General features: G+C 47.5%; 1 protein-coding gene across 1 annotated transcript; it reads right to left on the minus strand.

Moving 5' to 3' along the window:
- Positions 1-1,988: 1,988 nt before the first annotated feature.
- OPN1SW (opsin 1, short wave sensitive) lies at positions 1,989-5,039 on the minus strand (the record flags this gene model as incomplete). Its single annotated transcript, XM_079710989.1, is given in 7 exon segments — positions 1,989-2,108; positions 3,102-3,341; positions 3,755-3,920; positions 4,228-4,396; positions 4,697-4,700; positions 4,703-4,807; positions 4,809-5,039. Coding segments are annotated over 7 exon segments (1,035 nt in total).
- Between the last annotated feature and the right edge of the window lie 8,527 nt (positions 5,040-13,566).

Consider the following 13,566-nt stretch of genomic DNA (forward strand, 5'->3'; position numbering starts at 1 on the left):
GCTCTTGAGAGTGGATACATTCTTTTAGCCCCAATATAAGGGAGTGGAAATTCTCTGCCTTCCAGATTCCCCATTTTTATTGTTAAGAAGATCAGGGATAATTAATAATGCCCACCAACCCTGGCTTGGAGAGGGCACATCATGAATTGTGTGGCAGGAGATCCTCATAGGTCACTAGGTACAGAGAACCCAGACCTTATGTTAAAGTCACGCACCTAGAAAGCAAACCTTCATCTGCTAAGACAGCAACTTCTGGATGCTGGGTGCTCATCAGTAAGCATTGTACTCTAATCTCTAATGATCCCCCTGGATTTTTTTTTTTCTTTTGGTTTAAATCAAGCCTGAGGCTGGTGAACAGTAGCTGCACACCCACATTGTGTGTTCTGTGAATGCTAGCTCTCTTGAATTTGGATATTGGTTATTTTTTATAGAGTGTAAACCCAGTTTTATATTCTATAATGCAAACAGGTACCTATCTGTTTCTAAATAAAACTGTTTACATTCACTGTGGGTTATGTATGTCCTTTTTTCCTTAAGAAATGGAACTCTTGCTTAGAATTATGGGTGTTATAAAATGGCATAGAAAAAGAGCTCTCCTAAAAGGTTTATCATACCCCCCACCCCAACCCAGAGAAGTTACTGCCTTCTCCCAAATTGGTTACTCTTTTCTTCCTATTCCTGAAGTCTTCTAGCATCCTTCTACAGCTGTAACCCTTCTCTGCTTCCCTTAGGCCATATAACTGGAGAGGAGCCCAGCTGCTCATTACATAATTGCCTGATACCAAACACAAGCCATTTCTGAATGTACACACATTTATCTTGATTTTTATTTCAAGAAGTCTCTTCTTCAGGGGGTGGGGAGAGGGAGTATAAGGTAAAACAGTTTTTTGAACATTTTGTTTAGTTTATAAATGGTATTGAGATGTGCAAATTCATTTTGAGAACATGAAGGGAATTAAACTATTAACTTTAGTAAATACACAGCTTAAGACAGATATATAGGTTTAGCCAGATAGGAGGTGTGGGGGGAAAGGAAGCACCTGGAATATTCATGCTGGTACAGGGGTTTGTGGGCATGGCTGTCGCAGCCAAAGCGGTAGAAATTACTGGCAGTGACAGCATAAGAAAGTTCTTTCAAACTCATTTGGGACCTACTGAAGGTTTTTTTTTAAGGTTTGTTTTGTTTTGTTTTGTTTTAATTTATTTAATTTATTTATTTTTGGCTGCATTAGGTCTTCGTTGCTCTGCTTGGGCTTTCTCTAGTTGCGGTGAGCGGGGGCTACTCTTCGTTGTGGTGTGTGGGCTTCTCACTGCGGTGGCTTCTCTTGTTGTGGAGCACGGGCTCTAGGCTCGCGGGCTCAGTAGTTGTGGCCTGCGGGCTCTAGAGCACAGGCTCTCAGTAGTTGTGGCGCACGAACTTAGTTGCTCTGTGGCATGTGGGATCTTCCCGGACCAGGACTCGAACCCGTGTCCCCTGCATTGGCAGGCGGATTCTTAAACCACTGCGCCACCAGGGAAACCCTAAAGGTTTTTTTTTTTAATGTCTCTCCCATTTCTAAAGTGTTTTCATAAGTTTGTTTTAATTCAAAATATATCATCTTTGAACAGATCCCCAGTAGGGAAAAAATGTTACTAAAAAGGAAAATAATTGTTGTGTATACACTGAAAAATCATCAGCCAGACTGCTTTACAGTTGCCTTTTATGTAGAAATCTGTTCTCCAAGTGCTATAAATTCTGCCACTTAAGAGGAGAAACTGATGATTGTTGAAATGGCCTTTGGGGTGGTCTGAAGTAGACCCAGCTGGAACAGTAGCTTTGTGTAGGTAGGAAGGAAATAGTAGGAAAATGGAAAATTGACCTCAAATTGCTGTCACTCCCCTTCCCATTTTCTGTGTTGTAGTAGTTTGGTTTTTGACAGGGAAGGTAGAAAGTAGAAGTTTCCTTAAATGTAAAATCCTTGTTGCTGCAAACAGGCCAGTATGGCTCCTTAGTTGGGGCCAACTTGGCTAGAAGAGATGGTAGAAACTTCCATTTTCTGGGAGCTAGACATGTCAGACTCATCTGTCATGGACCTTCCACACACCATCTCCATGATGCCAGCTCGGAACTGGAGGAAAGAGCAGAATTGGAGATAGTCCCCTTGGTAGACCAGTACAGAGGAGATAACATCAGGAAGCATAGGGGGGAAAAAGATCTCATTCTTTGTATCCTCAAAACCTTGCACAATGCCTTAGACACAGGATCTCCTCAGGTGGTTTTGATTATATCTTCCCAATACTGAGAGCTAGCTATATTCCAGGCTAAGACTACTCACTACTCTTGGGTCTACAGTGATAATCCCTACACATTCTGGCTAACTCTGAGAATGTGTAGAATTTCACTGTTGGGAAACCTCACAAACCACCCTGCCCCATAAGAGCACTGTCAAAAGTGACCCCAGAATAGCCCCGCCCACCCACCCCACCATTACTTGAAAGTGCTCCCAAATGGGGAAGGACTGCCAATTCTGTTTCTGTCCAGGAGGTTTCACATTAGTTTTGAATCCATCTCTGGAATTGAGGAAACAAAATAACAATTCTCAAAGCAGAGTGTTAGCTCTACAAGACAGGAACCCTCCTTGATTTGTCTGAGTTTGGGTTATTAGCTTAGATTCAGGATTTGGGATAGGAAGCCACCTGGTACCTTCAGATGATAAGCTGTTTTAGAAACTTATGCATGTGTTGTGATTTCTGTGTTTCACATAAATGGTCGTGCAGACTAGAAGTTGGAAAGGATTAAGAACTCGTGAAATGGAAATTTAGGGGCACTGTTGATCTATCAGTTTTTCAGTGAAACGGAAAGCCTTTTCACTTCTCATCCTGCCCTTTGGAGCAACTCGAATTTTATGGCTCAAGTTGTCTTCCCTGGGTTCTGTGATCTTGTCTGGATGACCACGCCTTCATCCCTGTGCTTGCTTACCAAGTGCTTTCTAGCCTGCTAAGGGTTTCCATGCCTTCCCTGTTCACCCCTAGAAACCCTTTGAGTGGAGTCCCAGGTGCTTGGAGTTAAAAGTCGTTGTTAAGAAGAACCAGGTCTTAGGAATATAAATAGAGAGCTTTACCTGCTTATTCATGAAGCAGTAGATGATGGGATTGTAGACGCAAGCACTCTTGGAGAAGAAGGCAGGAATGGTGACAAACCATAAGTCCACCCCGTGGTTACGGTTGTTGACTATATACATGGGCAGGGCAGCACAGGGCGTGTAACAGAGACAGAAGGACCCCACCATCATCACCACCAGGTGACTCACCTCCCGCTCAGCCTTCTGGGTTGTACCTGACTCCTGCTGCTGAGCTGCAACCTGGAAAGAACACAGAAAACATCACACCCTCTTATCCCTGGCCCTGAACTCCCAGATCTCTGGACTCTTCAACTAGGGGGCCATCTACTCTAATTGTCTCTCTGCTGTCCCAGCTTTTGGCCTAGTCCCTCTGTTTCCCCCTCCTTGAGGAAGGCAAGATGGAGGCAGCTCTCTGGTCTGTGACAATGGAAAAGATCACATGCATCTCTTGATATACCTGAGCAGGGATGACTCCGCCTTATTCTTCATTCCATTTCATCATCTCCCTGTCCCCACTTCCTTCACTGCTTTTTGATACCCCTCTACCTGACTATGGACATTTCCAAATGTTTTATGTTCTAGAGCACTTACCCGCTCTTCCTTCTCACCTAGAGCCTTGTGATCCCTTCCTCCCTGACCCTCACGAAAGGCACAGCTCTGAAGACCCCCAGCAGCTGAGAGTAGGAGAAGCAGATGAGGGAGAGAGGCACAATGTAGCAGAAAATGAAGAGAAACCAGGTATAGTACTCGCTGTAATATTTGGTGCTCACAGTGTACCAGTCGGGACCACAGGGACACTGAAGACCCTCGGGGACGAACCTGCAAGGGACCAAGCACTTGCTCACTGTGAGGCTCAATTAGTAGAGAGGGAGATGAGATTCTTGGGTTGTGTTCTCCACTTAGAACCCCGAGTGACTTCAGGCAGTGGGTATTTCCTGTCCTCACCAGCGAGCCTTTAGCAATTGCAACTGCAGGGTAAACTTTAGCACTTGTCTCCCACAGCCCTTTCCCTTATTTATTCCACCAGCTCTTTAAAAATTAGAGGTCAAAGACTATACCCAACTCTCTTCCCGCCCTCGCAGCCTGAGCTTCTAGCTAAGTCAGCACAACGGCCCCACACTCTCACCGGCTCCAGCCAAAGAAGGGTGGGATGGAGGCACCAATACCGATGGTCCAGGTGGCCAGGACCACCATCAGTGCGTGCTTGGAGCTGAAGCGGAAGTTGCCGAAGGGCTTACAGATGCTGATGTGGTGCTCAAAGACCAAGAAGGCCAGTGACCAGCCTGTCACCAGACCTGTGATGAAATGTGGGGGTAAGAGGGTAAACAGCCCCACTCATCCTGGCAGGCAGAGTGGAATACAGATGGGGTGGAGAAAGCACAGGGAGGGAAGGTTGGAGTGGTGAGTGAAGTAGAGTTTGGGACTCGGTCAAACTTCTAGTCTGGGTGGCTTTATATATCAGTATTCAAAAGAGCACCAAACTTCTATCCCCCAGACTCCTCTTTGGGGCCCACTCTCACCCAACAGCCTGGCCCCTGGTCCCAATCATGGAGCGGTGTCCTTTGCCTCCCCTCAGCCCCCTTCTCCTGCAATACCTGCTGTATATAGCCCAGGAAGGCCCCCAGAGCACAAACATGGTGGCCGAAGACAAAGTATCCATGACAGCTGGTGATGAAGACGACAAAGACAGAAAAGATGCAGTAGATGGAGCCCCCCCAGGGATACATTGACCAGAATGTAGTTGAGTGGCTGCTGCAACTTTCTGTAGCGCAGTGTGGCCACCAGCACTGTGGCATTGAGTGGCGTCCCTACAAAGAAGACAAAGCCCGTGAAGGCTGCCTGGAGGTGGAAGGCCCAGACAGGGGCGAGGTGGTGCTGAGGCCCATCCCACGGCCCCACCAAGGAGATGAACAGAAAAAACTCCTCCTCCTCTGACATCTTGCTCATGGGATGTCCGCCACCCCCTCTGATTCCTCTTACAGATCATCCTCCCGCCACCACTTCTCCCCGACCCTGCCAAAGAACCTCTCCTCCAAAGCCACTTTGGAGCTCGCTGAAAGATCAGTACTGATCCTAAGCCTCCTAAGGACAAAGCTTGGGATTAAGGACCCTAAGCCTCCACCTAAACCTTTTGTGGCCCCAAAGCCGATTGTATGTTCTTCAGAGGATAAAAGAGTGGGCTCAAAGAATCCGGACATGCAATGGTCAGGTGCTGGAATGAATAGGAGTGGGCTCATTAGGGCCTGGGAGATGCTGACCCATATTTAATGAAGACCCTCCATCACTTTTTTTTTCCCTTTGAGTGGACCTATGGAAGGCACCCTTCTTTGACTTCAGGCACTACTATATCCCTGTAGGTGTTTACACCCCATCTGCCCCTTTGTGGAAGGTGCCCCCTAAGTGTCCCTCTCCAGGGATCTTGGGCTCACAGCCAGCCTGGGAAACAGCCTCAGGCTGCAGGAAGGGGCAGGGAATGGAGAGTTCCCTGGAGCATCTTAGTAACAGCCTTCATGGAACAGTTCAGGGGCAACTCGACAATGCCTAGAGGTCTAAGGCATCCCAGGCTGCCAGTTTCTTCATGGTGAGTCTACCCAGAGAGGGTACCTTTCCTACTCAGACCTCCCCCAGCCAGGTCGAGGTTAGTTTGCTCACTGTCCCTCTCACGCCATGTTCACACCTGCTCCTGCCCTTAGCTCAGCAGTGCCCAAGCTGCCAGTCATCCTGTCTGCTCATCCAAGACCTGCCCAGTGAATTACATAATTCACTGTCCAGAAAGTCAACGGAAACCAACTGTTCTTCAGATTATGACAGACAAGAATGGGGTTTCACAAAGGAGACATCGGTGTGACGTAATAAACAATGTCCTCAACAGCATTCCTGAGTAGCACAACAACCAGCTTCACAGGATTGGGTCTCCTGCTGACTTACCCTCAATATGGGCTCCACACAAAGCACGATTCAGAACTGGACATAAACCAGAACCATTCGGCTGGGGGCCAAATACCAGCTCTGCCAGGCTACTCTAATCCAGAGGACATTTCAACTCTCTAGAGGCTTGAAAGGCATTATTCCCTAGCCTCTCTAATCATGGCTTCTCCCTGCTTAGTTTTTTCTCAAGTGGATTTCTGTTTCAAGTGGATTGTATATGCCTGGGGCTCAAAATTCAAAAAGTACAAAAGAATATACAGTGAAAAATACATTTCTTTCCCACCCAGGCTCCCAGTTCCCCTCTCCAGAAGCAACCAGTGTTCACTTTTTGCTGTGTTTTTGATGCGTAGGATGAAATGATGTGTTGAGCTTGAAATGTGTTGTGACAGTGTTGTCTGTTAAATACTGACCGGTCAGACTCTCCAGACAAGTGGTGAGATAAGGGAAAGTTCTACATGCTCTTGTGAAAATGAGGAATCGTCCAAGGATTTGCCTGAATGAATGCCATCCTCACGCCTGGGAGGAGAGAGCAGAACCCCCGCACCCCACCCCAAGGTAGAGCCATGAAGCTTCCTAGAGAATTTCATCTGCTGGCTTTGAAATACAGAGACAAATGAACCACTGAGGGCCTAAACTCCTACAGCCTAGATCAAGGCCACAGTAATTTTAGCCTGGAAAACAATGCATGGTAGATGGCAATGGATTTCCACCAGGGTGGCACTCCTCTCCCCCACCCTGTTACCCTGGAGACATTTGGAGGTGTGTGGGGTGGGAGGGGGGTGTTTTATGGCTGTTGGCAAAGAAGGGAATTACTGGTATTGAGTGGGCAGGACACTGCTCTAGGCAGGCCACACTGAGAATGATCCTGCCTCAAATTCCAATAGTACCCCCAGAGAGAAGCACTGGCTGGGACCCAATCCCGGTCTCAGCCCTGAAACATTCTCAGCAAAGTCCCCCTGGCGCCCTTGCTTGGAGCCACCTCACTCCTTGGCACACCCAGTGAGAGAAACAATTAGGAAATGTGTACTGAGGTAATGGAATGACGCGTTGAGTGGCTTTTATTTATAAGCCAGTTTAAAGCTGGGAAACAGCTACCCAAAAACTCCCTTTGGTTTGAGAATAGATGAGGTGTTGCTTTTCTCTCTGGCCATGATTGGTTAGTGGAGCCAGTCATCTGGTCCAGACACTCCTGGATGGGGATAATAAAACTTCATCCCCTGGGTACAAAGGAATGTCAGCCAATATGTTCTCTAAAACGAGGGCCATTCTTCCCCATATCCAACAGACGCGTTGGTTTATTAGGAAGCCTGCTTTTGCATGGATGGTGGGAGGGTTTCTTTAGGTTTATGGCTTTTACCCCGAGCCAAGTAATGAAGATCCACCTGAATATCTGTTGCCCCTGTGGTTTTTTGGTGCACACTCCTGGCTTTCTTTCTTTCCCTCATTCACGCATTCATTTATTCCACAGACATTTGCTAAGAGATGCCTACAACAGCAGTTGTGCTGTGAGGGTGACATGAGATTAATCTGGTAGAGTGCTTATCTAAGGCCGGGTACACAGAAATGCTTGGGAGTTGTTTGTTTTGTCAGCAGGATTGCCAAGTGCCAGACACAAGGCTGGATCCAAAGATCAATAAGACAGATCTCTGTCCCCCCAGAAGCTCCCAGCCTCCTAGAGGGGACCCCCCCACCCGGAGGCAAACAAGGGTCCTGGGGGTGTGATGGATGTGGTACAGTAGCAGCACAAAAGAGAGAGCCAGACAGAGCCTACTGGGTCTCCTACGAGGCCCCCGTTTCTGATGTGTGACCTCTCCCCTCACTCTCATCTGGGGAATCCCAGCCTGAAGAACCCCCACCCAGGCCACCCTTAGCTGATTGGCAGGCTCTTCCCTGAAGCTTCCCTGGGTGGGATGAACAGGGCAGGCTGGGGTGAGGGAGGAATTGTGGGTATTTACAGGATGTATTCCCATCTCTGGTTTTCTAGAAAGTCTGGATAGCAGTGTGTATCGCATTTAAAACACGCTTTGGATTCAGATAAATGTGCTTCGTATAAGTCGAATTTGGGCACGTTTCTTTTTCTTATAGTGGGGTGACAGCTATCTCACAAGGCTGTTACGAGGTTAAGTAAGATCTGTAAAGCACAGATCACACTTCTCAGCCCACAGTAAGCATTAAGTGGCAGCTTTCCTCTCATGTATTTTCTCCTTGCCCTCATGTTGCCATCATAATAACCCCTTTCCTTTGTACAGCACTTTACAGTTTGCAGAGTGCTTTCACATACGTTTACTCACCTGATCCTCAAATTACCCTGTAAGGCAGACAGGGCAGGTGTGACTTCATCCACAGATGAAGAAACTGAGTAATTTAGCAAATATCACCCAGTCAAGGGTGATCTGGGACAGACTTCTTAGTCCTCACCTAGGAGGCAGATGAGTTTGGAGGATTTTTTCTGGTGGTCTGATCATGAGGTAAGAAAGAAGAGTGGTTCTTCATGGGTGCAGGAGATGCCAGGCAGACCCCCTCAGCCCTGGGGTTCCCGGAAGGGGGGCTGGCTGGAGACTGGCTCCCTCCCTGCCCTTCCCCAGCAGCACCCCACGAAACTCCACTTGGCAGCCCTGAGGGAGAACTGGATGGTCACTGGGAAGATGGGACCTTGCCTAATCACTGTGTGGCTCCACAGTGGGCCAGGGAGCAGTGGAGAGAGCCGAGGGGCAAGGCCTGCTGCAGTGCAGCCGACCTGGGCTGGGAGCCAGCCTGGACGGAGAAGAGAGGCCCTTCTAGGAACCACAAACTGCGGCTACTGCTGATGTGGCAAAGAAGACACAGCTGGCAAAGAGTAACCCTCAGTGGCTCTTTGGTCTAGGGCTATGGTTCTCACTTAGGGTGCAAGAGGTCCCGGGTTCAAATCCCAGACGAGTCCTACTTTTCCTGGATTTTTCTTTTTTTCTGTTCCCCTTTCCCCGCCACACAAGTATACATTGCCTGCCCTTTCTCAAGCTGAAACAGAGATGACCCAGTGGTGAGTGAATAAAGGACCCTGAAGACAAGCTGCCAGTCAGTCTCCCCATTAGCCATGGCCTGTATATACCCCATTATTTCCACTGAGGCCAAGCCGAGCAGAAGGGGATTGACATAGCTCCAGGAGCTGAACCTGAGATGGTAGAGCCAAAGGGTTGCCTCGTGTTAGGCAGAAAGCCTCTCAGAGAGCCTCAGATAAAGAGCGGGTGGTCAGAACAATCAGGGCCTGAGCTGGAGGTCAAGACAAGGCAAACTCCCCATGTAAAACCCAAGCTATGAGATGCATTGGCTTCAAAGTCCAAAAGCTAGGAATAAAGTTACAATTCTTAGTCTCAGCTTTCCTCTTGGTAAAATGGGAACAATAATATTCATTTCTTAAAGTTGAGAGGATTAAATCAGAAACTGTATGTGAAAACACTTTGCAAACTATAATACACCTTACAGACATAGAGATTGTTAGGAATACTACTAAAGATAAAGAGAATCTGGAAAGGAAATTCTGACAACGTGACAGACTGAACTAATGTAGTTTCTCTTCACCCAGTGTCCCCTAAAACACACACAGAAATACTACATAAAACAGAATTTAAAAACTAACGTATGAACAATTGCAAAATTGGTTTAAAAAGGGAAATTCCCAGATATCAGAATTAAAGAAAGAATATAAGACTAAACAAAGAAGGAGGAGGAGGAGGAGAAGGAGGAGGGACTATCACAGAAGCCCATGGTTCATTTCAGACACAGATCACAGACATATACCAGGGACATAGAGATGTGTTCTAATGCTTTCAGTTATAGGCTATGGGCCCTCAGCCCACCAGAGACAAAGAGCTGGTACTGAACCCCCTGCATAAAGCTCAGAACATCAAAGATCTACCTTATCCATGGAAAGAAGACTAAAATGGCACACACCAGTTCAACGAAGCAGAGAAAAGGGTTAGAAATCCAAGTCAACCCTGAGAAATTGAAGTCTGAGCCTGAGAAAATGCTTGTGTTGCATCTGGATTTATGTTTGAACTTTTTGGCCAACACAATAATATTCCAAGAGATAATGATGGATAATTTTCCAAAATAAAAGAAAGACACAGTCCTCAGATTGAGAACTGAGCTTATAAACACATTGTGGTGAAACTGGAGAATACTGAAGAGAAAAAGAAAAATCTTAAAAGCAACAAAAAATAAAAAAAATTTAAAAACTTGTTTGCCTAGAGAGACAATTATATTGGCAGCTGACTTCTTATTAGCAGCAAAAGATTACAGAAAAAAATAGAATATCTTCAAAAGTATATCTAAAAGAATTGTCAACCTAAAATTTTATGCCCACTAAATTTCCATTTAAGTGTTGTGAAATAAAGACCTTTTAAGGCAAAGACTGAGAATGTTTACCACTCAAAGACTGTCACTGAAATGCTACCAAAGGATATACTTCGTAAGAAGGAAACTGAAATAAGAAGGAAGGAATGAAATGCAAGAAGGAATGGTGAGCAAAGAAATTTATAAATATGTTAGTGAATCTAAAAAAGCATTGAGGGACTTCCCTGGATGTCCAGTGGTTAAGACATTGCCTTCCAATACAGGGGGTGCGGGTTCGGTCCCTGGTCAGGGAGCTTAAGATCCCACATGCCTCGTGGCCAAAAAACCAAAACAGAAGCAATATTGTAATAAATTCAATAAAGACTTTAAAAATGGTCCACATAAAAAAAAATCTTTAAAAAATTTTTTAATTAAAAAAATAAAATAAAAAAGCATTGACAGCCACTGTTAGTGGAGTAAAAATCAGTTCAGCTGCTTTATAGAGCAATTTGGCAATACCTAGTAAAGTTTAAGGTGCACATATTCTATGACCCAGAAATTCTACTTCTAGGTATCTACCTTAGAGATGTGCTTACATATATGCCAAGGAGGCATGCACAGCACTGTCCATCACAGCATTGTTTACAATAGGGTATATTGGAAATATTCCATATGCTCATTAGCAGAAGAATGGATAAATCAATTGTGGTATATTCAAACAATGGAACAAAATTCAGCAGTTAAAATTCATGAACTAGAGCTATACGAAACAGCATGAATAAATGTAAAAAGAAAAAAAAGTTAAGGAAAAAAGAAAGGTTGCAGAAGAATGTGTATAATATACTGTACTTTTTGCATCTTTAAAAGATTCACTTTTTTTTTTCTTTTTAATGAAAGAATCTAGGCATTTAGAAATCAGGGTAAAGGGGGATAAATGGCTGCATCAGTCCTCAGAGAGGATGATCTGCTGGGATGGGATTAGGAGGGAAGCTGAATCCTGGGTCCATGGATTACAAGGATTAATTGAGATTATCCCCCTAAAGTGATCACTTGGCTGGCATCCCCACTACTCCTAGCCCTTCAGAGATGCATCCCTGGACTACAGTCCACCTCCCCCCCATACCTGCTAAGCCCTTTCCTCCAGCCTCCTATCTTCATTCTCACCCTCAACCCAGTACTGGTCTGGGTTTTACTCATATTTGGGTCCTGAGAATAGACTGGTTCAGATCTCCTCTGAATGCTCCTCAAATCAAGGGTGAATCGTGACCTGCACCCCTGGAGCCAGGGAGAGTTTAGTCCTAATACTCTGGATGAGAGCTCCCTGAGGAGAGCTTGGACCTCTAGATGTTACAGTTGACAACTTTCTCTCCTGTCCTTCCCTCCATTAGCCAGGAGGTCAGCAGTCAAGGTTTGCTATCTGACCCTGCTGGTTCAGTCAGGACCAGAAGGAGCTGTGCTGGGGCAGAACAAACAGCCACTCTGCTTCCAGCATTAGACTCTGTCATTCCCAGGAGCCCTATGCCCTCCACCCTCCTAACGCCAACCCCTTTCCATCATCCCTGACAGTTGCCCTGCTCCCCAAGTCTGGACAGGCCTGAAATCGGCAGCGGACCCTCTGGAAAGGGTCTGGGTGGGCCTGCTCAACAGTCTTTCCCCACAACTCCATCACCTTAACCACAGGGTCTGGAGTGGAGCCCTGTCCTCTGGGGAGCAAACGAAACATGTTGATCTGTGCTCACCATCTCTCAGAGCACATACGAGGCTGGGGGTATGAGAGGGAAGAAGAAAGGTGAGGAGAGAGAGACAGAGAGAGACAGAGAGAGGCTTAGAGGCAACATTATGGTTAAGAGGCAACATTGAACTCCTTAAGTGTGAGATCATATGTTAAAATAAGCAGAGCATTGACTGTGTTGTTGGGAGATTTACCTTTACTCATTTATTCTACGTGTAAAGGACTTTGGCAGATGCTGGAGATACAAAAAATGACTAAGATAACCTCCCAGTCTTCAAGAAGCTAGGCAGACAGAAAATTAAAAACCTGACCTTGACAACCCAGAGTGACTGGCGCTGCCCTAGAGGGAAGAAGGACAGGGCAGAGCACAGCAGGGGCATATAATGGGGTTGGAGTGGGGCGTCAGGCACAGCTGCTTAGAGATGACTCCCCACTGAGTGCTGAAGGATAAGTAGGGGATGTCCAGGCAAAGAAGGGCTCCCTTCTGAGGAATATAGAGGGCTTGTGAACCTGGGAGCCTGGGGGGAGGGGGTGACACTGACAACATATGCCCAATGACCTTGTGAGTGGATGCACAAGAGAAGGGATTGGTGTGTGCCCCTGGCTTAGGAATCTCCCAATGCTTTTCTGCATGTGCTGGGGCGCCCCGGTTCCCAAGTGTACCCCCCCCCTTTTTTTCCTGGCTGAGACCTGCAGAGATGTGAGAGCAATTGCTTCGTCAAGATCTGGCATACAGTAGACGTTCCTTGAATGAATGATGAAGTAAGTGAAATAAGCCCTCTGAGCTTTCACATCTCCCTTCCATGAGAGTGAAAATCAGCAGTGCCCACGCTGAGCAGGCTACAGGGGCAGGTTGAGTGAGGGTCATGGCTCGCAGCCCCGCGGGCATGGGGCCAGGTGGGAAGGCAGGCGGCGGAGAAAAGCGCTCTTCGGACACTAAGGACTGCGTAGGGCCACGGAGCGGCCCCTCTTAAGAGGGTCCCTGCTTCTGGCTTGGGGAGGCGCGGGGACAGCAGAGGGATCAGGGCCCCGAGGTTCGAGTATCCTGGCCTTGGTTTCCCTCCTCCTGCCCTCACGCAGCTCTGAGGCTGGGGCCGGCGGCCGGGGGTCCGCGCTTACTGCCGAGCTGGGCGGCAGCTCCGACCTGCTCCGTAGGAAGCTAGGGGAATGTAAGCATCCGTGCTTTTGGAGAAAACAGGCCGGGAGGATTTGTCCATCCTTGTGGTTTTCCTCCCCCATCACCGAGCAGAACGGGGCCCTGACAAATGGCGCAGAGCGGTCTCCCCGCTCAGCCAACTGCCAGCAGGACCCACTGCTAGACCAAGACATCTGGTCGCTCCCTCAGCGCGGGCCTCGGGGCGTGTCGGGGGACACGCTCGCTCGGCCTCCCGGGACCCTCCCGCCAGCACAGGGTCCCGGTGCTCCGGTGGTGGGCCAGCTTCCGGGCGGCGGCGGGGGAGGTGTCAGGTGGCCCGGCCAGGCCCCGCCCCCTCG

Source organism: Hyperoodon ampullatus (genome assembly GCF_949752795.1).
Source record: "Hyperoodon ampullatus genome assembly, chromosome: 9".
Taxonomy (NCBI): Eukaryota; Metazoa; Chordata; class Mammalia; order Artiodactyla; family Ziphiidae; genus Hyperoodon; species Hyperoodon ampullatus.